This window comes from Phascolarctos cinereus, unplaced genomic scaffold (genome assembly GCF_003287225.1).
Source record: "Phascolarctos cinereus isolate Bilbo 61053 unplaced genomic scaffold, phaCin_HiC Scaffold_2;HRSCAF=192, whole genome shotgun sequence".
Taxonomy (NCBI): domain Eukaryota; kingdom Metazoa; phylum Chordata; class Mammalia; order Diprotodontia; family Phascolarctidae; genus Phascolarctos; species Phascolarctos cinereus.
Window position 1 is genome coordinate 334,471,145 of NW_027555625.1, and position 26,615 is coordinate 334,497,759.

General features: G+C 37.1%; 1 protein-coding gene and 1 pseudogene across 2 annotated transcripts in view; both read left to right on the plus strand.

The window, feature by feature from the left end:
• The window catches only part of PRORP (protein only RNase P catalytic subunit), a 72,836-nt gene that overhangs the window by 24,968 nt on the left and 21,253 nt on the right, over nt 1–26,615 (plus strand). The window contains exons 3-4 of one of the 2 annotated variants that reach the window (XM_020991379.2): nt 8,515–8,562; nt 17,491–17,623. In XM_020991379.2, coding sequence (XP_020847038.1) covers nt 8,515–8,562; nt 17,491–17,623 — 181 coding nt within the window. The remainder of the gene's footprint in view (nt 1–8,514; nt 8,563–17,490; nt 17,624–26,615) is intronic. The other variant, XM_020991381.2, reaches the window with a different exon arrangement.
• LOC144455455 (cAMP-dependent protein kinase catalytic subunit alpha-like) lies at nt 9,506–11,031 on the plus strand (annotated as a pseudogene).

Below are 26,615 nucleotides of genomic sequence, written 5' to 3' on the forward strand. Positions count from 1 at the left end.
TAATTTTTATTGCATCATGATCTGAAAAAGATGCATGTAATATTTCTGCCTTTCTATATTGGATTATGAGGTTTTTATGCCCTAGTACATGGTCAGTTTTTGTGTTATGTGCCATGTACCTCCAAGAAAAAAGTATATTCCTTTCTATCCTCATTCAGTTTTTTCCAGAAGTCTATCATACCTAACTTTTCTAATATTCTGTTCACCTCCTTAACTTCTTTCTTGCTTATTTTGTGGTCACATTTATCTAGTTCAGAGATGGGGAGGTTGAGGTCCCCCACTAGTATAGTTTTGCTGTCTGTTTCTTCCTATAACTCCCTTAACTTCTCCTCTAAGAATTTGCATGCTGTACTATTTGGTGCATATATGTTTAGTAATGATATTACTTCATTGTCTATGGTGCCTTTTAGCAAGATGTAGTTTCCTTCCTTTCTCTTTTGATAAGATCTATTTTTGCTTTTGCTTTGTCTGAGATCAGGATTGCTACCCCTGCTTTTTTTTACTTCAGCTGAAACATAATATATTCTGCTACAGCCTTTTATCTTTACCCTCTGTGTTCTTTTTCAAATGTGTTTCCTGTAAACAACAAATTGTAGGATTATAGTTTTTAATAGTTTTATGGGAGAGTTCATTCCATTCACATTCACGGTTATGATTACTATCTGTCTTCTCCGTCCTTTCCCTCCCCCTCTCCATTTATGCTTTTCTTTCACTTTTCTCCTTTTCCCTCCTCACTAGTGTTTTGCTTTTGACCACCGCCTCTCTCAGTCCCTCCTCCCTTCTATTAGCCCCTTCCCTTTTCTTGCACTTTGCCCTTATTACTTCTTCCCTCCCTTCTGTCCCGCCCCTCCCTTTTCCCTCCTACTGCCTATAGAGCAAGTTAGATTTCTCTATGTAACTGATTATGTTATTCCCTTCTTGAGCCAAATCTGATGAGAGTAAGGTTCAGACAATACTCATCTCCCTCCCTTCTTTCTCTTTGCTGTAATAGGTTTTTGTGCCTTTTCCTGCAATGTAATTTACCCTTGTCTGCCTCCTCCTTTCCTTTTCTCTCAGTACATTTTCTTAGATCAGGTTAATCTACTTAATTGAATCCATTTAACCCACTTGATTAGATTTTTTTATCCTTATATCAAAGTCAATTTATATCCAACCCCTTTATGTGTATCCCTTTAACATGGCATAATGGCAATACAGTTCTTAGTTTGCCTTTATTAACAACATATTGTATCTTTATGTCCTGTTTACCTTTTTATGTCTCTCTTGAGTCTTGTATTTGAAGATCAAATTTTCTGTTGAGCTCTGGTCTTTTTATCAGGAAGGTTTGGAAGTCCCCTATTTTGTTGGATAACCATCTCCTCTCCTGAAGGATCATGCTCATTTTCACTGGGTAGTTCATCCTTGGTTGTAATCCATGCTCCTTTGCCTCACAAAATATCATGTTCCACACCCTACGGTCTTTTAATGTAGAAGCTGCAAGGTCCTGAGTAATCCTGACTGTAGTTCCATGATATTTAAATTGCTTCTTTCTGGCTGCTTGCAGTATTTTCTCTTTGACTTGATAATTTTGGAATTTGGTTACTATATTCCTTGGCATTTTTAATTTGGGATCTCTTTCAGGAGGTGATCAGTGGATACTTTCTATGGCTATTTTACCCTCTGGTTCTAGGACCTCAGGGCAGTTTTCTTTTGTGATTTCCTGAAAGATACTGTCCAGGCTCTTTTTTTCATCATGATTTTCACATAGACCAATAATTTTTAAATTGCCTCTCCTGGATTGATTTTCCAGGTCAGTTGTTTTACCATGAGGTATTTTACTTTTTCATCTATTTTTTTCATTCTTTTGTTTCTGTTTGACTGATTCTTTCTCTCTCATACAGTAATTAGCTTCCATTTGTCCAATTCTAATTTTTAACAAATTGTTCTCTGGGCAGAGCCAAGATGGCAGAGTGAAAACAGTGACTTGCTTAAGCTCTCCCCCAAGCCCCTCCAAATACTCATAAAAAATGGCTATAAACAACTTCTGAAGCAGCAGAACCCACAAAAAGACAGAGTGAAACAAATTTCCAGCCGAAGACAACCTGGATGATTGATCAGAAAGGTGTATCACACCGGGCTGGGAGTGCAGCGCAGCGTGGGTGCACAGGCCTCAGCAAACCTGAAGCAGGCCTCAGAGGACTGAATCTCTGGCAGCTGTGGAGGTTTCCAGACTCCTCAACCCACTAATGCCAAAATCAACTTAGAAGGTCAGTGGGAAAAGTCTGTTTCTGTCGGTGCTGAGAAAGGAAGGCAGGGGCTCAGCTTCATTCCCCAAGAGCATGGTGCTGAGTGGGGCAGCTGCTTCCCGAGCTTCCGGCCCACAGACTGAGGGGGAATCCAGTGGCTGATCAGAGAGGGATTGCAGAGATCTCTTTGCCAGTGCTGAGTCAGGAATCTCTTGCTTTGCCTGTGTTTGGATCTGGGTCACAGTTCTGGGCGGCGGTGCTGGGGTGAGGAGGAGCACTGGCTTGGTGGAGCTTGTAGTGGTTGTGGAGAGGAGCCCTTCCTCACAGTTACAGGACAGAAAGGAATACTTGTGGTCACAGGCCAGGAAAGGAGTAAACACCTCGCCCCTTATCATACCACCTTGGAAGAACTGAAAATTTACAGGTCCCTACAAGTATCTCTGAAAACAGCTGTACACACCCCTGAAGCTTGGGACAGTACATTCTCCACATTGGAAGCAGACTCTTACCTTAACAAAGAGTTTAAAACTTAAGTAATTGGCCAGGATCCTGAGCAAGCAGTGCAAAAAGAGTCAGACTATATTATCTTACTTTGGTGAAAAAGAAGATCAAAATATACAACCAAAAGAAGACAATGAAGTCAAAGCTCCTACATCCAAAGCCTCCAAGAAAAATATGAATCAGTCCCAGGCCTTGGAAGAGCTCAAAAGGGATTTTGAGAAGCAAGTAAGGGAAGCAGAGGAAAAACTGGAAAGAGAAATGAGAGTGATGCAAGAAAATCATGAAAAACAAGTCAACAGCTTGCTAAAGGAGACCCAAAAAAATACTGAAGAAAATAACACCTTAAAAAATAGCCTAACCCAAATGGCAAAAGAGGTCCAAAAAGCCAATGAGGAGAAAAATGCCCTAAAAAGAAAAATTGGCCAAATGGAAAAGGAAGTCCAAAAGACTACTGAAGAAAATACTTCCTTAAAAATTAGAATAGAGCAATTGGAAGATAGTGACTTTATGAGAAATCAAGACACTGTAAAACAAATCCAAAAGAATGAAAAATTAGAAAACAATGTGAAATATCTCATTGGAAAAACAACTGACCTGGAAAATAGATCCAGGAGAGAATTTAAAAATTATTGGACTATCTGAAAGCCATGATCAAAAAAAGAGCCTAGACATCATCTTTCAAGAAATTATCAAGGAAAACTGCCCTGATATTTAGAACCAGAGGGCAAAATAGAAATTGAAAGAATCCACAATCTCCTCCTGAAAGAGATCCCCAAAGGAAAACTCCTAGGAATATTATAGCCAAATTCCAGAGTTCCCAGGTCAAGGAGAAAATATTACAAGCTGCCAGAAGGAAACAATTCAAGTACTGTGGAAACACAATCAGGATAACACAAGATTTAGCAGCTTCTACATTAAAGGACTGCAGGGCATGGAATATAATATTCCAGAGGGCAAAGGAGATAGGATTACAACCAAGAATCACCTACCCAGCAAAACTGAGTATAATCCTTCAGGGGAAAAAACGGTCATTCAGTGAAATAGAGGACTCTCAAGCATTCTTGATGAAAAGACCAGAGCTGAATAGAAAATTTGACTTTCAAATACAGACTCAAGTGGAACATGAAGAGGTAAACAGGAAAGAGAAATCATAAGAGACTTATTAAGCTGAAGTGTTTACATTCCTGCATGGAAAGATGATATTTATAACTCATGAGACTTTGTCAGTATTAGGGTAGTTGGAGGAAAAAAATTATATGTATGTAGATAGATAGATAGACAGATAGATAGATGGCACAGGGTGAGTTGAAGATTAAGGGGTCATATCTGGAGAATAAAATTAAGGGATGAGGGAGGATTATACTCGGAGAAGAAGAAAGGGAGAGGTAGAATGGGGTAAATTATCTCAAAAAAAACAGAAAAGAAAGTCTCTTACAGTGGGAAGAAGCAGGGAAGGTGAGAGGGAATGAGTAAATCTTATTCTCATAGGATTTGGCTTAAGGAGGGAATAACATACAAGAAAATAGGGGGAGAAAGGGACAAGAGAGCAGGGGGATGATAGAGAGGAGGGCAGATTGGAAAAGGGTGTAATCAGAAGTAAATACTTCTGAGGAGGAACAGGGTCAAAAGAAAGAATAGAATAAATGGGAGGGCAGGATAGGATTAAGGGAAATAGAGTTAGTTTTTCACAACATGTCTGCTATGGAAGTGTTTTGCATAACTGCACATGTACAACCTATATTGAGTTGCTTGCCTTTTCAGTGAGGGTGGGTGGGGAGGGAGGAAGAGAGAAAATTTGAAACCTAAAGTTTTAAAACTATATGTTTAAAGAAGTGTTTTCATGTGCTATTGGGAAATAAGAAATACAGGAAATGGTATACAGAAGTCTATCCTGCCCTACAGGAAAACAGAAGGGGAAGGGGATAAGAGAAGTGGGGGAGAGATAGAAGAGAGGGCAGACTAGAGGAAGGGGTATTCGGCGGGGGAGGGGTGAAATGGGGCGAAAATTTGGAACTCAAAATCTTGTGGAAGTGAATGTTGAAAACTAAAAATAAATAAATTTATATATTTTTAAAAATTTGTTTTCTTCTATTAGATTTTGTACCTCCTTCCCCATTTGGCCAATTATATTTTTTAGGGACTTATTTTCTTTAGTTTACTTTTTTTCAGTTGGCTAATTGTATTTTTTAAGGACTCTTTTGCCTCTATTATTTGACTTTTAAAATCCTTCTTGAACTCTTCTAAGATGGCTTTTTGGGCTTCAGACCAGTTCATATTCCCTTTTGAGGTTCCAGATGTGGGTTTGTTGACAGTGTTGTCCTCTTCAGAATTTCTCCCTTGATCTTCACTGTTCTCATAATATGAACCTGTGGTACATTTCTTTTTGCTCATGGTGTTTGCTGGCCTTTAAAGAGATTGAGCTCTCCTGCTGGGGAGCAGAGGGCACTGACCCAGATTTCTTGTGTTGAGAGCCTTGGGCCTGGTCACTGGCTTTGTGTGCTTGGGTCTCCGATGTTGGCAGTTGGAGGCTGTCGGGTTCTGGCAGCTTACCGGTGGTGGGCTGGAATCAGCAACACTGGAACTCTAGGTGTAGGACTGGAGGTTCCCTGCTTTTCCTTTCCTTTTGCTTTCTTCAGCTTCTTTCAGATGGATGTTGCAAGATGTTTATCCGCCTGACTTGACTAGACTGGGCAAGTCACTTAACCCCAATTGCCTCACCAAAAAGAGAGAGAGAGAGAGAAAAAAAAAAAACCTGGAAAGCATAGGAATAAATGGAGCTTTCCTTAAACTGCTAAGTATCTAAAATCATCAGCAAGCATTAGCTGTAATGCGGATAAGATAGAAGCCTTCTCAATAAGATCAGGGTGAAGCAAGGATATCCATTATCACCACATTCTTCCTAGCAAGGGGATAGGCAGGTCTGCTGAATAGTAAGAACACTTACATTAAGGGAGAACCAGCTACATAATTTTAATTGAAATGTGTTCAATAAATGATTTTTAATATTTCTTCTTCACTCCATTTTTTTGGTCAAATTTTTATGTCTGAAATTATGGTCAATTTTTTGAAAATGCCACAGCTGAGAAATACGTATCTCCTTTTCTTTTGTTATTAGATTATCTCCTAAGGTCTAACTTTTCTAAAATTCTATTCAAGACACGCACTTCTTTTTTGATTGGGTTTCTCTAGATCTGAGAACGATAAAATGAGGACCCTACTAGTATAATATTCCTATTTCTCCCTGTTACTCATGTAACTTCGCCTTTAAGCATATAGGTGCTATGCTGTTTGACCTGGAAAGTCTTTTATGGTCTGATGCTGAGTGAAGTAAGTTCTGTGTTTTGTTTTGTTTTGTTTTGTTTTTAGGCAATTGGGGTTAAGTGACTTGCCCAGGATCACACAGCTAGTAAGTGTCAAGTGTTTGGTCTGAGGACAGATTTGAACTCAGGTCCTCCTGACTTCAGGGCCAGTGCTTTATCCACTGTGCCACCTAGCTGCCCTGTGAGTGAAGTAAGCAGAACCAGGAAAACGTTGTACACAGTAACAGCCACATTGTACAATGACTAATGTTGATAGACTTAGTCCTTCTCAGCAATGCAAGGATCTAAGACATCTCCAAAAGTCTCATGATGGAAAATGCTATCCATATCCAAAGAAAGAACTATGGAGTTTAAATGCAGATCAAAGCATACTATTTGCTATTTTTTCTATTCCTTCATGCTGCCTCTGACTCTACAGGACCTAAATCTTTTATGGTTCTGAGATCTTGAGGGCTCTTGAAGAATATTATCATTAGGTATTTGAGGACTGGGGTTTCAGTTTGGAAACCCTATAATATACTGATAATCTAAAGTCTTAGAAAGTTACCTGAGGGACTGATAGGTCACATAGTTGGCTTGTGTCAGAGGCAGGACTTGAACACCAAGTCTTTCTCTAACTCTAAGGCCAGTCCTTTCTTTCCTATAAAGAGATGCCTTTACTGGCATTATTTTTCCCATTTTCCAGACAGGAAGCCAACTTGTCCACAAGTAATTAATAAGTGTTAGATTTTAGATTTAAATCCAAGATTTCCTCATTTTAACTCTACTATATTATGTATTGTGCATAAATCAGTAAGCAGAATGAGTCAGACTCCATGTATGAGCTACCATTTAGTATTCAGGTTAGTCATTGTTTGGGCTTCTATGGTTCAGAGTTAGTGTAACTAGCAATTGTTTCTGTTTTGGCCAGAAACCGTGAGGGTCTCCCCCTCCCAGATTGATTTTTTTTTTAACTAGGTAAAAGAGACCATTTTTTGCTCGTTTCTTATCTAGCCTTAATCACTGAATGGGCTTGCCTCAGTCAAAGTGAGACCCGGGAAACCTTAACTTAAAAAGGCCAAAGTCTCCATTGCATCCAGAGCTATCTCTGGTCCTGATCTGTATTTTGCCACTGGACCTTTGCACATTTCTCTTGCTTAAAACCAATTCATGTGCAAGTCATAACATTACTTTCTCCATGTCATGGTCTTCTTTGAGAATGAAGGACAGGGGCAGCTAGGTGGTGCAGTGGAAAGAGCACCGGCCCTGAAGGCAGGAGTACCTGAATTCAAATCCAGCCTCAGACCAAACACTTGACACTTACTAGCTGTGTGACCCTGGGCAAGTCACTTAACCCTAGTTGCCTGAGAGAGAGAGAGAGAGAGAGAGAGAGAGAGAATGAAGGACAAACAATACCAACAGGTACAGTTGTTGAGATTTGGATGGTAGGGGTGCTGGGACTCCAAAATCATGACTTATGGGTCCTGTCCAAAAGAATTCAACCCAAGCCTCCTTTCAGCCAAAGACAAGGTTATTAAAGATGAGCCATATAGGCTCTTAAGGAATCTGACAATTTGTGACGCCTGTAAGGACGAGTGGGCATGAGGAAGTCTCAGCCCCTAAGTGGCAGCCAGAATGGATCTTATATACAGCCAAGTAGTTTGGGGTGACTGGAGAAGGGGCTGGGAGGAGAATCTTGAAGCTGGGGTGACGGGGGAAGGGTCCCAGGAGAATCCTTATGGGAATGTCTGGGAAGTTGAATGGGGTCATCCAGAAATAGCCAATGGAGGGATAGGCTTTATTAGGGTAAGAGAGAACTAGAAGATAAGACCTAGATGATAAGGAAGAAGTTGATCTGGGTCTGGATAAGATCGAAGAGGGGAAATATAACCCAGTGCTATAGACAGTAGAGGGCTAGGCTTAATTAGGAACACCAAGAACCTGGACATAGGGCCCTGCCAAGGAAGAGCCAGAATAAGAATAACTTCAGGGGACTGCTAGACTTCCTTGACCAGGTAAAGGTTCAAGGGTTTTCTAGGGCCCGTAGACAAATGGAACCCAAATTCTTTTTGGGTTGAGGGGTAAAGGTCTCAGCTTGGACCCATACCCTATCACAATGTAGTGGGTTTTTGTGTTCTGTTTTTTGTTTTATTTACACTGTCCATTTAAAGTGTTATTTAAACTTTTCTCATGGAATCACAGACTTAAGAGTTTGAAGGGACCTTGGAAGCTATTGGTTTCCACACCACAAATTAAGGAAACAGGCCCAGATAGATTGGGTCTTTCCTGTGGTCACCGAGGTGGTAGTAATAAATAATAGAGCTGGAATTTGGACTGAAGTTGTCTGATTCCAAATCCAGTGCGTTATGCACTACACCACACTGATTTTGTTAGTAAACTATGTCATAAGTTTAGGATATTTCTAAATGAACTTTATTATTTTATGGCTAAATATAAATCTGAAGCTTTTTTTGCCAATCCTTTTATAGTATTCCTGAGAAAAAATGGAAAGGAGAATCTGTCACCATTCATAAGAGGTAAGAGAACTTTTTTGTTTATTTTTTAAAATCTTCAATTCAGACATGACTCATTGCATGATTATTGACTTAAATTTTTTTTAAAACCAGGGAGAATAGAAATTGAGATTTAGTGGCAGTGTTGGAAATGAGTTGTGGCTTCTGGTGTGGTAGTGGAAGTGAATACATATGAATAAGTCTGGTTTCTCCTGCATCACCAGAAAACAACAAATACACCTGGAAAAAAGAGTAGTGATTTTAAAAAAAAAAAAGAGGAACAAAAAGAAACCTTCCTAGGAAAAAGAAGAGAAAAACTACAGAGATGAGCAAACAAAATAAAAGGGCCCAGTACAGTGAATACTGTTAAGATTAGTGAATAGAAATCTCCATAAGGAACTCATCCTCATCATTGTAAGTATATATAGCATTTATATAATTTTAAATAATACTTATAATATAAATATATAGTTAAATATATAACATTTATATAGCATTTACTATGCAATAACTATATATTTAAAATGGAGTAGACATAGCATAGGAACCTCCAGATTGGCTTATAATCACAATAAGATTTTTTTTTTAAGGAAGATGTGGCATTTCTAATATTGGGATTATAAGCTAACTATTAGAAGAATTAAGAAAGATGAGCTTGACAATGGATAGAATAAAAACATGGTGGAAAATTTAATTGAAGCTGAGTACTCTGAGGAGTATGGAGAGGCTCAGACATTAGAAAAATTAAGAAAAAGAAGAAAAATTGAGTTGAAATTTTTTTTAAGGCAAAACAAAAAGACTTCAGATTTCTTTAAATCTGTTTATAGACTGTCTAAGAACTATTGGTGTCTGTGTGGTTTTCCAGGTGAGCTCAAGGGAGATATGGGAGCTGGGAACAACAGCAAGGGGGGGGTGGGGGGGGACCCTGGCCAGAGCCAGCACCAGCACCACAGAGGTGGGGGGGACCATGGCCACTGCCAGGAAGGTCAATTAACTAGAATGCACGAAAGAGTTTCTAGCTAAAGCCAAAGAATTCTTTAAAAAATGGGGAACTCTTCAGCAAAGTACAGTCCAGCTGGTTCCTTTGGTTGAGAGATACTTGTGAAGCACAAGGAATCTGGGATCCATGTTGCCTTGAAAGTCCTTGATAAGCAGAAGGTGGTGAAGCTGAAAAAAATCAAGAATACCCTGAATGAGAAGCATATGCTGCAGGCTGCTAAATTCCCATTATAGATCAAATATAATTTTCTTTCAAGGACAGCACAAACCTGTATGTGGTTATGGCATATGTACCGTGTGAGGAAATGTTCTCACACCTACAGTGGATCATAAGGTTCATGGATCCCCATGCTTGTTCTTAATGTGGTTTAGATTTTCCTCACCTTTGAGTATCTTCACTGCTGGACCTGATCTAACAAGACTTGAAAAGGTCTGAGAACCTTTTCATTAACCAATAGGTCTATATCTGTTGCGGTCTGAGAGGTTGAGACCCCTCAAAGATTGGAATACAGGACAGGGTCATCTGGAGTGAATTCACAGACACAAGCATTCTTTGAGTCAAGCTGGCAAAAAGTTTGTTGTTATGCTTTTCAGCGGGCAAGGCTTGTTAAGGAACCTGTGACCTTAGAGGGGTACAGTTAAAGTTTATGTAGGATAAAATACAAAAAACATGTGCCAAATATGCTAACGAGGTGATTGAGGGTGGGATCAGGAGTGGTCAGTTCTTAAAGGAACATGCACTTTTTGTGTCTACTGTGCAGGCATTTTACCCAGAGTTCATTAGGAAAAGCCCACAGGGGGGCACCACATGGAGGTATGGTTTTAGGCCTGCTACATCACTAAGTTAATTAGAGGTGAAGGGTAGCTGAGAGTTGTCCGGTCTGCTACCAGTCAATGTTTTGTTTGACAAGATAGATGTAGGGAGTATACATATGTCTTAGGTCTAGAATACAGATATTGAGGAGTCCAGGATGTAGATAATGAGGTAGGGCAGTAGTATAGATAGTCCAGTGGGTAAGAATATCTTTATGACCCAGTGCAAAGCCAGTTCAAACTAATAATTCCTTCAGGTGCTATTTGTAACTGCACCAGTGAGGGAGATTAGGGTCTTGCTAGGGCCCACTCATGAGTAATTGCTAGGCACAGTGTCCTTGGGCTAGGAAGAAACTTCCAGGGATAGTATTTCTGAGGCTAGGAAGAAACATGGTCATGGAATTGGGGTTCCAGTACAAGCACCCAAGCACCCCATCATATCCAGGTGACAGACTTTGGTTTTGCCAAGTGTGTGAAAGGCTGACCTGGACCTTTTGTGGGACTCCCAATATAAGGCTTCTGAGATCATTCTTAGCCAGGGTTATAACAAGTACCCTAGGTGTCCTGATCTATGAGATAGCAGCAAAGTTGTTGTTCCTCCACCTCCTTCCTGTTTTTTTGCTGACCAGCCCATTTAGACATATGAAAAGATTGTCTCTAGAAAAGTATGATTCCCTTCTCACTTCTGCTCAGACTCAAAGGACCTGCTTCAGAATCTGTTCCAAGTGGACCTCATCTAAGTGTTAGAAGAACCTCAAGAATGATGTCTACAACATTGGGAACCACAAATGATTCACCATCACCAACCAGATTGCCATATGCCAGAGAAAGGTGGAAGCTCCCTTTATACCAAAGTACAAAAGCCCAAATGACACAAGTAATTTTAAGGATTACTAGGAGGAGGAGATCTGGATCTTTATCAATGAGAAGTACAGCAGGGAGTTTGCTGAGTTTTAATAGTGTTCCTGGGTTCTGGTGATTTTCTTTGGGAGAGGAGGGCAGTGTGGATTAAACAGCCTGAGGGCCCAAGAGTTCCTTGCATATTAATTTTTCCCTCAGGGGAATCAGAAAGAGAAGATCTTTACAAGGTGGAGGAAGGGGGATTCAAATATTAGGTGGCCTCCTCCACATCCCTATCCCCCACTGCTTTCCCCTCATTGTCTCACTCCAGCTAGTAGATCCCATGGCTGAGTTCCCTCTGCTCTTTGCCTAACTCCATGCAAGTTTTAAATTAATTTTGTATCCCAAACAGACCTTAAACCTTCCCTCCCCCCAAGGCCACCAAACAAGAGAAACAGCTTCTTTGCACTCAAGCCTTTGCTTTTCTAGCTCCTTATTGATGCCAGAGGTACCAAGTAGTAGGGGCAGGGGTCCATGTTGGAAAACCTCCAGTTCCCAAGACTACCATAGTTGCTCATTCTTTGTCCTTTTCCTGGTCTCACCCTAAAACCTGAGAACGTTATCTAGGGGCAAAAGGACAGACAAACCAGTTTCCCACAAGGAGAGACCCTACCTGGGAAGACATTTTAGTTAAATTGTCATGGCTTCTTCATATTAAAAAAAAAATTAAACATTATTGAAGTTATGCTTGCCTTCCCTCCTAACTCCTTCCCACCTTCCCTAGCTGTCCCAAATACATTATAATGTATCTGGGTCTGCCTAGGTTAAAGGCTCTGGAGCTTTTAACCTCCAGGATCTTAACTGACAGTTTTGAGCTGGGGATGGGGATTTCTTGCTACAGATCTCAACCAGGAAGTTGTGGCAATAATTGTGGAATCCCCTTTAAGGGTATACTGCCAGGTTTGAAAGGGCTCTGGCCACTTTCAGCCCCCCCCTACTTCCAATGGTCTCCCTTTCCATGATCAGCTCTCCTACCCCCACATCTTCCGTGCTTCCCAATTTTTGCCCATCTAAGGTGTTAGGACACCAAGGAAAAAAAACATTTCCCACCCCATTCAAGCAGCCTGGTTTGTGAGCCATGCCAAAGAAGGCTTCCCAGAAATCCCTGGGACACACTTCCTTCATTTTAGCCATTCTCATCGTAGACTTTTAATGTATGTCCACTAACTTGCCATTCTATATGAGTGTCACTCCCTGAGAGAAAAGGAAACGGGAAGTGCCACAGGTGGAAAGCTTTCTTTTGCCCTGAGAATGTCAGTGTTTATTCCCCTGATAACCTCACCACCATTTCCCATCCCTAGAAGCACCTCCATCTGGCTTGACTGACAGCTCACTCCTCCCACTGACCCCTTGTCAGGGCATCTGAATTATCATAATTTTCCGCCCCCTATCCCACCCAGAAGCAGCTCAATGAGAGCAGCCTCCAGAGAGGGAAGGGTGAACGAGGTTTCAGCCTGCTAGAGAAGACTCTCAATGATCCAGTCAAGGCACAAGTTGGCCTTGGGTAATGAGAAGGGCAACCACTGTCACATAAACAGTGAATCTGATTTTAAAAATAAAGAAGAGAACTAAATTCCCAGTATCAGATATGATGGAGAATTCACCACAAAGGAAGTTGATATAAAGGAAACTATCCAAAAAAAGTTTGGCCAATTAGAGGCCAAAGTAGCTGATAACCTAGATGAAATTGATGAATATTTAATTATAAAAATATAAACTATCCACGTTACTAGAACAAGAAAATTTTTTAAATAAATAAATAGAGCACATGCTTAACTGAACTTCCAAAGAAAGAAAAAAGGATCAAATGGATTCATGAGTGAATTCTTTCTTCAATCGAAGAACTGTTAATTCTATTATTGCATAAATTGTTTGCAGAAAAAGGAAAAGGGATTCAGCCAAATTCTTTATGATCCAAATAATCTTGATACCTACATTGGTGAGAGATAGAAAAAGAAAACTATATACCAGGGGTTCTTAACATTTTTTCTGTCCTGGACCCCTTTTTCCAATATGGTGAAGCCTATGAACCTCTTTTCAGAGTGTTTTTAAATACATAAATTTAAATGCGTAGGATTATGAAGGAAGGCAATTATACTGAAATATAGTTATCAAAATACTTTTTTTAAAAAAGTACATAGACCACAGGATAAGAACACCTGCTGTGGAACAATATCCCAAATGGATATTAATGCAAAAAATTAAATAAAATATTAGCAAAAAGGCTACAAGGTATGTAAAAGATTATACACTTCAAGCGGGTTAGATTCCTACCCGAATTACTATAAGCAAAATAGACTATATTAATGACGACAACATTTAAAATTACATGATAACATCAATAGATGCAGAAAAAGGTTTTAACAAAATATAACTTATTTCTATTAAAAACACCAGAAAGCATACTAATAGCTTGGACCTTTTCTTAATATGGTTAATGGCATTTATTTAAAACCAAGGGCCGTCATTATATATATAGTGCTAGAAATGTTAACTATAGTAATAAGACAAGAAAAAAAGAATTTAAGGAATAAACATGGTCAAAGAGAAAACAAAAATATTTTTGCAGGTGATATGATAGTCTATCTTGAGAACCCAAAAGTTTAGCTAAAAATTTATATAACTACTGAAGTAGCAGGCATCTCAGTTAACTTTGCTGTGCCTCAGTTTCCTTAACTGTGAAGTGCAGGGGCTGGACTTGATAGCCTCTAATATTCCTTCCAGTTTTAAATTTGTTATCCTCTAAGAGTATGAAACCCAGAACTGTAACTACTGAAGTAAGAAGTCACTCTTCAGTAAAAACTGTTAGGAAAACTGGAAAGCAGGCTGGCAAAGATTAGGTTTAGATACATAGGTCATGCCATATATCCCAATAAATTACAATTTGATTTGTCTTAAATATATAAAGTCCCACCATAAGTAAGTTCGAAGAGCATTATAAACAAAAACAACTTTCAGGGACTTAAGAACCCAAAGCATCACTTTCCAGCCATCTCCATGCCAGGATGTCATGCTTGTTATGATCCTCTTGCTGCCCTTCCCCTTCCAACTCTAGCTCTCAGGACATCAGTAGAATCCACACTACAATTACTGGAAATATAAATTAATTTTCTTTTCACTCCAGTTACCATCCCCACTGACTTCCCATTAACATTCCTTCCTGGCCAATACTATTCTATATATTGCATTCCCCTAGTTTTTAATTAAATTTTATTTTTTAAATTTGTATTGCCAATATTTAACATAGTTATTGGCACTTAATAAGTGCTTTTTAATTCATTAACTTCATAAAACTAAAAACATATTACTAAAGAAATAACTTCTGGGAGAACTGTCTAAGTCTGGTACAAAATAGATTTTGATCAGCATCATATACCACATATTGCTTTTAAAAAATCCAAATAAGGACAGCTAGGTGGTGCAGTGGATGGAGCACTGGCCCTGAAGTCAGAAGGACCTGAGTTCAAATCTGGCCTCAGACCAAACCTTAACACATACTAACTGTGTGACCCTGGGCAAGTCACTTAAACCCAATTGCCTAAAAATAAAAAAAATAAGATAAAAATCCAAATGAATACTAGGTAAAAATAAAAACTTTACAATTAAAAATTTTAGAGGAGAATAGAAGGTTATAGCTCTAAGAGGTATGAATAGGGGATGAGTTTTTAGGCATGCTGTATAGAGAATTTTGTGAAAGACTAGTTTTGTAAAAAAAATCTTTGTCAGAAGTAATCTGTGGCTTAAAGGAGAATATAAATATTGACTGGGGAAATCTTGGCAGAAAATTCTCTGATTAAATTTCATATCAGAATCTATACAAGTCTGTAAGATTAACAGTCATTTTCCAGTTGATGTCTTAAATGAACAAAGACATCATAGGTCTTAGAATTAGCAGGGACCCATGTACTTTAATCTCTAGTCCTTCTTTCTTTTTCAGTTGAAGAAACTGAATCATAAAGAAGTAAGTTCTCTTGTCCAAGGTTATTAGTATTAATTAGTAGATCTAGGATACAAAATAAAATAAAAATTGAAAATTACTGGTGGTGTCTCAGATAAGGGCCTCATTTCTAGAATATAGAGAGAATTAAGTGAAATTTATAAGAATACAGGTCATTCCCCAATTGATAAATGGTCAAAGGATATGAACAGGCAGTTCTCAGATGAAGAAATTAAAGCCATCTATAGTCATATGAAAAAATGCTCTAAATCACTATTGATTAAAGAAATGCAAATCAAAACAACTCTGAGCTACCACATCACACCTATCAGATTGGTCAACATGACAGAACAGGACAATGATAAATGTTGGAGAAGATGTGGGGAAAATTGGAACACTAATGCATTATTGGGGGAATTGTGAACTGATCCAACCATTTTGGAGAGCAATTTGGTACTGTGCCCGAAGGGCTATAAAAATGTGCATACCCTTTGACCCAGCAATAGCACTTCTAGGGCTGTATCCCAGAGGGATCATACAAATGGGAAAAGGACCTAAATGTACAAAAATATTTGTATATTGTAGCAGCTCCTTTTGTGGTGGCAAAGAATTGGAAATTGAGGGAATGCCTGTCAGTTGGGAAATGGCTGAACAAGTTGTGGTACATGAATGTAAATGGAATACTATTGTGAAAAATAAATACTATTGTGCTATAAGAAAGCATGAGCAGGCACACTTCAGAAAAACCTGGAAAGATTTGTATGGACTGATGCTGAGTAAAGGGAACAGAATCAGGAGAACGTTGTACACAGTAACAGCCAAGTTGTATGATGACTAATGTTAATAGACTTAGCCCTTCTCAGCAATGCAAGGATCTAAGACTTCTCCAAAGATCTCATGATGGAAAATGCTATCCACATCCAAAGAAAGAACTATGGAGTTTGAATGCAGATCGAAGCATACTATTTGCTATTTTTTTCCTTCTGTTTTGTTTTGTTTCCTTTTTCTTGTGGTTCCACCTATTGATTCTAATTCTTCCTACAGTGTGACTGATGTGAAAATATGTTTAATAGAAGTGTATATATGTATAGCCTATATCAGATTGCAAGCCATCTTGTGGAGGGAGAGAAAAATTTAAAACTGAAAAGCTTATGGAAGTGATTGTTGATAAATCAAAATAAATAAAAAAATTTTAAAAAATTATTGGTGAACCTCTACAGATTATCAAATATATCATCATATAAATGTGAATAAACAACTCTGAAACTGTTTCTCACCCATTATGTTAGCAAATACGGTAACATATGAAAAACTTTTGAGAAAACAAGTATCTAATTAACTACTAGTGGATATATTGAACTAGCTAGGTTGGAAAACAATTTGGAATCACCAGGAAAAATTATGTAATTGTTTATACCCTTTGATCTTACAACCCCAGTACTGAGTTTATAAGAAGATTATTGAAAATAAGGGAAAAAAAAATATATATATATATATATCAGTACTGTTTTGTAAAGAAAAAAAGGGGGAAACTGTGTACTCAGTGACTCAGGAATACCAAAGAAATTCTGCATAATTAAGCAATGATGAATGTGAAGAATTCAAATAAATACATGAAGACTTGTATAAAATGACAGAGTAAATAAAGAAGAACCAAAAGAACAGTATACACAGTTATTACTACGTAATAAATGAAAATAGCCTTAAATAACAACAAAAAAGATCCCAAAAACATTGGACATGTCAGTACTAGTTTTTAAAGTAAACATCTGCCCTGTCATTTGACAAATGGAAGAGTATCAGAGTGTAAAGTTGTAGTACGATCAGTTTCACTAACTCTTTTTCCTTAAAAATCATTTTAACCGTTTTCAGGAATTAATTTGGAAATACATTGAGCTTTGTATGGTATGTTGAAACAAAACACTTAACAAATCAAAGATAAAGAGAGTAATGCATAAGCCAATTTTGTAATTTGAAATAACTACAAATCTTCCTGTAAGGATACAACTTTGAAACTATGTTTTGTCTGGTTTGAGGACTTAATTGTAATTTCCTTCTAGTTGCAAATCCCAATAATTTTTTCAGTAAAAACAATTATGTAAATACATATTTGCCTTATATGGATAGCTTCACATACCTAATATGGTAGCTAAGTGGCTGTCTAGTCTAGGTGATCACATTGATTTGCATAATATTGTAGAATATTTTGTTCTTTTTCTTTTGAGTACAGTCCTGGAATTCTCCACTGGAAGAATTCCCTTCCTGGACTTTATCATATTAAAAAAATAAAATTTTTATCACAGTGGGCATTGTTCAGCCTGTGGAAGAATGTTAAAGTCTATTCACTTGAACTCAGAAGAGTATGAATTTCTTAAGCAGAGAGTCTTGAAAGATGTGCTTGATGGAGGTGACCAATACAGAAAAACAACACCCAAGGTGAGTCCAGTCAATTACTTTTTTAGAGAGTTAGCATTATTATGTAGACTGATGGGATGTAACAGTTTTCTATTTTAGACTTCTTACCTATGGGCCAAGTACATTTTTTAGTTGAAAGATAGTTTTCTGTTCTTGTCCTGAACATTTCTAGAAAAATGTATTCTGTGTTACCTCTTTAATATTTGTTGTCTTTTGATTATTGAAATTAGGAAATGTACATTTTCTTTAGAATTTTAAAACAGGTTTATTCATGTTAAAAAATTAACTTGTTTTAAAGTCTGTATTGCCTCTACCTTCATGACTTTAAGTTGCTTATGGAGACAGAGTTGAGATAAATAGCCTTATTTATGAAGCTAGGAAAGGACTTGGGCATACTAATTCACTCATTTCAAAATTTAAAGTGAAAAGTTGAAGGGGAAAAGATTATTTTGTCTTATATACCATGGCCAGTGGCCTCGTATCTCTTTCCAATTCGAATAATAATAAGGGCAGCTAGGTGACGCAGTGGACAGAGCACCGGCCCTGAAATCAGGAGGATCTGAGTTCAAATCCGGCCTCAGACCAAATACATGACACTTACTAGCTGTGTGACCCTGGGCAAGTCACTTAACCCCAATTGCCTTTAAAAAAAAAAAAGAAGAAGAAGAAGAATCGCTAACATTTATATAGCTTTTAACTATGTGCCAGGCATTCTACTAAGCTGTTTACAATTGTTATCTTATTTGAGCCTCACAACACTGGGAGGTAGGTGCTATTATTTTCCTCATTTTACAGGTGAGGAAATTGAGGCATACAGCAGTTAAGTGACTTGCCCAGGGTCACACAAGTAGGAGTGTCTGTGGCCAGGTTTGAACTTGGATCTTCCTGATTCCTGGCCCAGCTCTCCAACCACAGCACTACCTAACTAACTGCCTATTTACCTAAGGATCTAAAATTTAGCTCTTATAACATTTTATGGGTGCTAGTATAGTGCTTAGACTGTTGTCTCTCAATCTTTCTACATGATCATTTCCCTCCATGATTATATATTTGTTTGAATTCTTTTACTGCACTCCTTACATTTCATTGTTAATAACATCCAACAGCTTATCTCCCCACTGTTCATCTCTCTATTACCCTTTGAGTCATGCATAATTTTGATCTTTTAAAGATTGTGGTATTTTTTAATTCACAGTCATATAGCATCATTAGATTTTATTTTTAGTCTGGACATGTGTGGGGAGTTTCCCAGGTGGAAAGTCCCTTCATTGATGCAGCTTGGCAACTTGTCTGCAACTTATGGTCTCAGAGAGTTGCCTGAAGCACTGAGGTGACTTACTCATGGTCACAGAGCTCGTGTGTTTCAGAAGGAGATCTTTGAACCCAGTGTTCCTGACTTCAGAGGTCAAACTTCTATCTGTTATTTCATGCTGCCTTTTTAGGAGAGAATATTGGTATTGACAGCACATTTTTTGTGTCAGGAATCAGGTTTTAATTATTGAAAATGCCACATAATTTCCTAAATGCTGTCTATCTCACTTTATTTCTCTATCTACTCTATTCAGGCCCAGGTCATTGTCCATCTGTAGACCCTATTTAAAGTACACATGCATGCTCACATGGCATTCATTCTCTCTTTCTCTCTCTCTGTCCCTCTTTCTCTCTCTCTCTCTTTTCCTCTCTCCTCCTACCCTCCTGTCACACACTCACACTCACATCCATAGAATGACCAGTTGCTGCCCATCCAGCTGAATCTTCTACTTAGCTGAGTCAATAATCTCTTAATATTGCTGATCTCAGCTCAACCATGCTTACCTACCCACCCCACTCTTGTCCATTACCTCTCAAATTCACCATTTGATGGTTAGGATAAGTGATGAGGAATCCCAACACCAAGACACCAGGCCATTTGTTATCCCTTCCATTCTCCACATGACAAATCCATTCTCTTTTTCAGTCAAATTTTCCTGATGGAATCCTTTACTCCTGTTCCCTTTTTTAATTTCCTCATTTGTTGTATGTTACAGTCTGCTTATACTCACTATTTTTCATTGTGAGATGACAGATTTAGAGCTGTAAGAGACTTACAGGAGTCAAGTTCAACCCCTTAATTTTTCAGGTAACTCAAATGAGGCTCAGAGAGGTTAAGTGACTTCCCCAAGATGCTCCAGGTAGTTAGTGTCTGAGGCAGGATTGGAACCCAGATCTCCCTCAGGCCAGGTCCAACAATGTTCAGTACACCATGCTGCTTCCTTCTTAATTCTTTGGAGATTGTTGTCAATTGTCCATGTTTAAAAGATTTGCTTGGGAATTATTATGTTATGTCTTGTTGATCTTAATAAAGAATGGGAAGAAAGAGGAAGAAAAATATACTGAGGGGAAGGGGCAGGGAGGTTAAGGGAAATTATCTCCCATAAGTTGGGCAGACCACTAGACATCCCTACAAAAAAGGAGGAGGGTGGGGAGAAGCGGCCAGCACTTGATCCTCACTCTCCTTTGAACTGGTCAAAAGAAGGAAGAAAACACACGTACAGGTACACAGTTCAGTAGAGAAATGCATTTCACTCAGGAAATAGGAGAGAAAGGGAAAAGGGGTTCGGTGAAGAGGGGCGAGTTAGTGAAAAGGCAGATTTTGGCTGATTAAACAAAATATATTTTTTAAAAGATAGACCTTTGTTCATGGGAGACATTTGGTATCATTAAAGGAGCTTTGCTCCTTAAGGCAATGCGGTTCACTCTCCTCAGTTCTGGGTCCAATTCATTCTTCATTTTCACTTTCTGCACCAGATATACATGTATTGTGTATGCATATATCTATATAAAATATTTTTATATTCTAAATCCAGAGTTCTTTACTTTTTTTGTATCTTGAACCCCTCTGGCGGTCTATGGACCCCTTCTTATATGTACGTGTATATAATATATAAATGTATGTGAATGTATGTATATATACATATAGTGTGTGTGTGTGTGTGTGTGTGTGTGTGTGTGTGGACATGCATTTGTATACATACATAGTCATTTAGATGATCAAAGTCTATTAGTTTGTCCATTCAACTTCATGTCACAATTTAGGTAGCAAACTTGCTTTATCCATTCAACTGGTTTTTCCTTTGTGGAAGGTTGGGCTCTCTTCCGGGAAGCTCTGTGGTGTCTTATGGTTTGATAGAACTATCATATATTAGAATTCCCTCTTCACCTTAGACACTGCACTAAATCTATTCTCTCAAATTGGTGAATGCCTTTAGCTTTTATGGCTACACAGCTAGCAGGTATTTGAGCTATTCAGTATTTGATCTTAGGCATTTCTGAATCCAAAGTCCAGTAATTGACCAACTATTACACCTAGCATATATCTCCTCCCTATATGTTTGATATAATTAAAACGTATTTTCTATAATTTTTCTCTTCAGTGCCATTTCTACCTCATCTATAAACACATCAGGGACTGTGATGTTAGAGTCCAAAGGTTTTGGTTCTACTCTCTGTGATGCTGAAAATAGTTTGTTATTTAAAATCTTGGCTGAACTTTTCCATTTTTCTTCTATTTATTACCCCCTTTTTCATCCTCGAATACCCTTGGAATATCTTTACCTGGTTGGATGTTTCACCAAGCTTTCTTTTTTGCCATATATTTTTTCATTTTTATCCTTCTCACAATTTTTGATCTTTCACCCAAAGCTACATAATAAAATAATAGAATTGTGGAATCCTATAAGGGATGGCCTAGGGGAGTTGAGATTAATTTTTAAACATGATAATTTTGATCTTTGCTGTAAAATGTGAGTAGTCTGATGGTAGATAGTTAATTCAGGAATAGGTCCCACAATAGCAACAATTTTCTGTCTGTGAAATTAAAATCATTTTCATTTTTTGTGGAATGCAGACAGTGCTCAGCACCTACTAATCATTTTCTTGAAGAAAATAGTCATGATGTGCAAGGTTGTAAACAATTTTAGTAGTCAGGTTTATCAGACATTTGGTTATTATTATCAAGTCTGTTCTGTTGATTTCCTTTTCTAATTTTTCAACCCATACCAAATAGTTTTGACAAATAGAAAGGTAAATATATTTGACAACAGGAAAGGGGATATTAGAGCAACATTTGAACAATTGAATGTCCTTACATTCTTTTTCAGAAATTTTATTCTTATATATGTGTGTATATGTATGTCAGTATGTATGTATGTATCGGCCAACAGCCACCTTCTCTCTCTTTCCCACTCCAACCCTTCCCTTTCACTTGAATATAAAAGAAAAATAAAACTCCTGTTATTTACGAATATGTATAGTCAAGCAAAACTAATTTCTGCATTGGCTCTGTCCAAAAAAAATGGCTCATTCTGCACCCTGAGGTGAGTAGCACATTATTATGTTCTCCTAAATTTTCTCTGAAATTATCATTTCTTTCAGCACATTAGTATCCTTCTTTTAATTATTTTCTTGCCTTATTGCTCTGTTGTTAGCATTTCCAGAAGTATATCAAATAATAATGGGAAAGTGAGCATCCTTGCATCACTGCCATATTTACTGGAAAAAGTTCTAGTGTATTCTCTTTGCATATGATGCTTGCTTTTAGTTTTAGATAGACACTTTTTAAAATATTTTAAAAAGTCTAGGCACATCCTCTGTCCCTAGATTTTGCAGGGTTTTATCATAAAAGAGTGTTATACTTTTCTCAAAGGCTTTTTCTGCATCTATTTAGATGATTGTGTGGTTTTGGATGTTTTGGTTTTTAATGTGATTAATTGTGTTGATTTTTTTCCTAATGTGGAACCGTGCTTTGCGTGCCTGTTATAAATTCCACACTGGATCGTAATGAATGCTTTCTTTGGATAAATTGCAATAGTCAGACAGGATCTTGTTTAAAATTTTTGAGTCAATGTTCATTAATGATATTGGCCTATATTTGGCTTTTTTGTATTTTATCTTTCCTTGGTTTAGATATCAGGACTATATGTATTTGTCTCATAAAAGGATTCTAGTAGAGTACTTTCTCAATTTTTGAGCATAATTTGTGAGGTATGAGTATTTAAAATATGATAGAATTTTCCCCTGAGTCCATCAGGAACAAGACTTTTTTTCATTGGTAGTTGCTTTATAGTTGAATGTTTCTTTTTCTGAGATTGGGTGATTTAAGTTCTCTGTCTGATCTTTTTATACTTTGGGTATTACATATATATTGAAGGTATTCCTCTTGTTTCGTGTTCTCATATTTTGTGTATATATATATATGTACATATATGATCATATAACTGCATAATATGCTCTCATTGTTTTTTGGATTTCTTCTGGTTTTTCTGTAATTTTACCTTGCTCAGTTGATATTTTATTTATTTTATTTTCTGTTCTTTTTTATCAGATTTATTAAAGGTTTTATTGGTCTTTTCAAAGAACCAGCTTTTAGTTTTACTTATCATTTATATGGGAGTATTTTTTGTTTTCAACTTATCTATTTCTCCTCTCATTTTTAATATCTCTTCTTTTGTGCTTATTTTAGGGTTATTTTTTGGTTTTCTAATTTTTGTAAATGCATATTTGGTTTATTCCCTTCCTGTATATTAATTATGTTTTAAGGATATTAGTTGCATCTCAGAAATTTTGTTGCATTCTTTCAACATCATTTTTTTAAATAGTTATTCATTGTTTCTATGATTTCTTCTTTGACCCACTCATTATTTAAGATTTCATTGTTAAGTCTCCATTTGGGTCTGAATATTTTGTTTGTGGTCCCTGAACCATAAAGGATGAATTAAGTATTTCTCCCTTTTTTACAGAGGAAGTTAAAAGATCCTAATTCAGAAAAATATTAACCTAATTCATAATTCTAAATATCAATATATTTAGCAATCCGGTAAAATGAAAAAGAATAAATTGGATAAGAAAGCAAAACTTCACAATATGTTACTTACAAGGAACACACCTATAAAACAGAGATGTACACAGAATAAAAATAAAGGCCTTCCACAAAATTTACTAGGGCATATGGATGGCAGATTGGATGGAGTACTGAGTCTGGAGTCAGGAAGACTCCTCTTCCTAAGTTCAGATATGGCCTGAAACACATACTACCTGTGTGACCCTGTGCAAGTCACTTAATCCCATTTGCTTCAGTTTCCTCATCTGTAAAATGAGCTGGAGAAAGAAATGGCAAACCACTCTATTATCTTTGCCAAGAAAACCCCAAATGTGGTCATGAGTTGGACATGACTGAAATAATTGAACTACAGCAAAATTTACAATAAGTTAAGTGAATCCAAAAAGGTAGGAATTGAAATCATGCTATCAAAGAGCAAAAAAATCCTAAAAGATAATCAAGAAAATGATATTATGCTAAAAAGAACCATAGACATAGATATTTCAGTTAAACTTCTATATTTCAAATGCCTAACATCTCAATCCGTAAATGAAAATTTAACTGAATTGCAAGAAGATATGGTTAAAAGTAGCTAATAGTACCTAACATTTATATAGCCTTATTATATGATAGTCACTATGCTAAGAAATCTTACAATTATTTTATCATTTGAAAGAACCCTGAGAGCCAGGTGCTATTATTATCCCCATTTTATAGATGAGAAAATTGAGGCAAACAGTTCACGTAACTTGTCCAGGGTCATAAGAGCTAGTAGATGTCTGGGGCTGAATTTGAACTCAGGTCTTTGTGATTCCAGGTTCAGGCACTCTTAAACAATTCTAACAGGAGGATAAACAAATGGGGGGAAGAAAACAGAATTGAACGACTTAACTGGAGACACTAGAGATAAAAAAAAAAAAGCTTATGGTGTCTTAAACAGAACTGCAAAAGAATATATGTATTCTCAGCCCCACATGGATATTTTTTAAAAATTGTAATAAGGCACAGAAGGCAAATAAATATAAATAATAAATAGTAAACATATCTTTTACAGACCATAACTCAATAAGCAAGTACAAATAAAAGATACAGATCCAACTGGGTACTAAACAATGGAATCTTAGATAACGAGTGGGTCAAAAAGAAAAATTGTAGAAACAAGAAAATCCTTTCCCCTTACACCATCCCATTTCTCCCCCCCAAAAAAGAAAAAAACATGGAAATTTAGGTGATGTCATTAGGTATATTGTTTTCCTGTTCTATTTCCATTCCCAGTCAATGAACATCTACATATTTCCAGTTAATTGCTATAACCAACAGTACTGCTATGAATATTTTGGTTTATATGGAACCTTTTTTTTTCCGTCTTTGATGTCCTAAGTATGTGAGCTTGACAGTGGCATCTCTAAGACAAAAGATAATGGACATTTTAGTCACTTTCTTCACATTATTTCAAATTGCTTTCCACAATAGTTGGACTAATTCACATTGTACCAACAGTGCCTTGGTGTACCTGCCTTACCATTGTTACCAATAAAACCCAGCAGTAAGATAGAGAAATTCCATTTAAAATAACTAAAGAATATGTAAAATACTTGGGAGTCTACCTAAAAAGATACACATAGGAATGATATGAATATAACTATACATATGTAGAAATGAAGACCAACTCAAATAATTGGAAAAATATTCACTGTTCATGTTTTAATTCACAAATTTTTAAAATCTGAGCAGCCTTTGGGTATGATCTGAAACTTTAGAACTTAACCCTAATTTTTTAACTATTGCATTTTAGAAGATCCAGAATTTCTATTAGAAATACTTCTATTCTAATTTGAGCTTGATTTATGACAGCTCCCCACCTTCCTCCAACTTGGAAGCTGATAATAAAACTGGGATTGTTCATGGTCTGGCCTTTTCTTTTGCAGTTCCAACATAACTCTTTGTAAACTAGAGTTTATACATTTCTTTTTGAAATTTTTATAAAATTTTCACATGTTTTTTTCCAATTACATGTAAAAACAATCTTTAAAATTCTTTTTTTATTTTAAATTTAAATAGGAGTGGTAAAGGAAAAATGGGGAAAGAAATGAGAGGAAGGGAAGAAAATTATGACAATTAACAGCTTGGTAAAAGACACACCAAAAAATACTAAAGAAAATAACACCTTAAAAAACAGAACTGGCCAAAAGAGGCACAAAAATTCATTTAGAAAAGAACTCCCTTAAAAGTAAAAACGGCCAAGTGGAAAAAGAAATACAAAAAGCCCACTGAAGAAAATAATTCCTTAAAAGTTAAGAAGTGGGCAAGTGGAAGTTAATGACTCCACAAGACCTAAAGAAATAATAAAGTCATAACAATTAAAAGAAAATGCGAAATATCAGAAAAACAACTGACCTGAAAAATAGATTGAAGAGAGATAATTTAAGAACACTTGAAAGCCATGATCAAAGAAAGCTTAGGGGCAGCTAGGTGGCACAGTGGATAGAGCACTGGCCGTGAAGTCAGGAGGACCTGAGTTCAAATCCTGCTTCAGACCAAACATTTGACACTTACTAGCTGTGTGACCCTGGGCAAGTCACTTAACCCCAATTACCTTAAAAAAAAAGAGCTTAGACATATTTCAAGAAATTATAAAGGAAAATTGCCTTGATATCCTAGAACCAGGGGGCAAAATAGAAATTGAAAGAATCCTCTGATCACCACTTGAAAGAGATCCCCAAATAAAAATTCCTATGAATATTATAGCCAAATTCCAGAGCTCCCAGGTCAAGGAGAAAAATATAAAACTCAAGAGAAGGATAAAGACGTAAATGTGAAAGAAATCGTAATGGACCCAATGAGGTTAAATTGTTTACTACATGGGAAGATGACACTTGTAACTCCTAAGAACTTTATCATTATTAGGGCAGTTAGAAGGATTCTACATAGAAGGTGTGGGAGTTGAGTCGATTTTGTTGGGATGATGTAAAAAGGAGCTTGTGATTCCATCCTCTGATACTTTTTAGCTTTTTAGCTGACTGACAGGGGCTGAGTCCTTCGGGGGTCTACTGGAATGCCAAACACAAGCAAGACCACTGCTATCTTACTCAGACTCAAACACTCAGTTCAGGAATTTACAGAGTTCAGACCCTATTGGTCACACTAAAAGCTTAC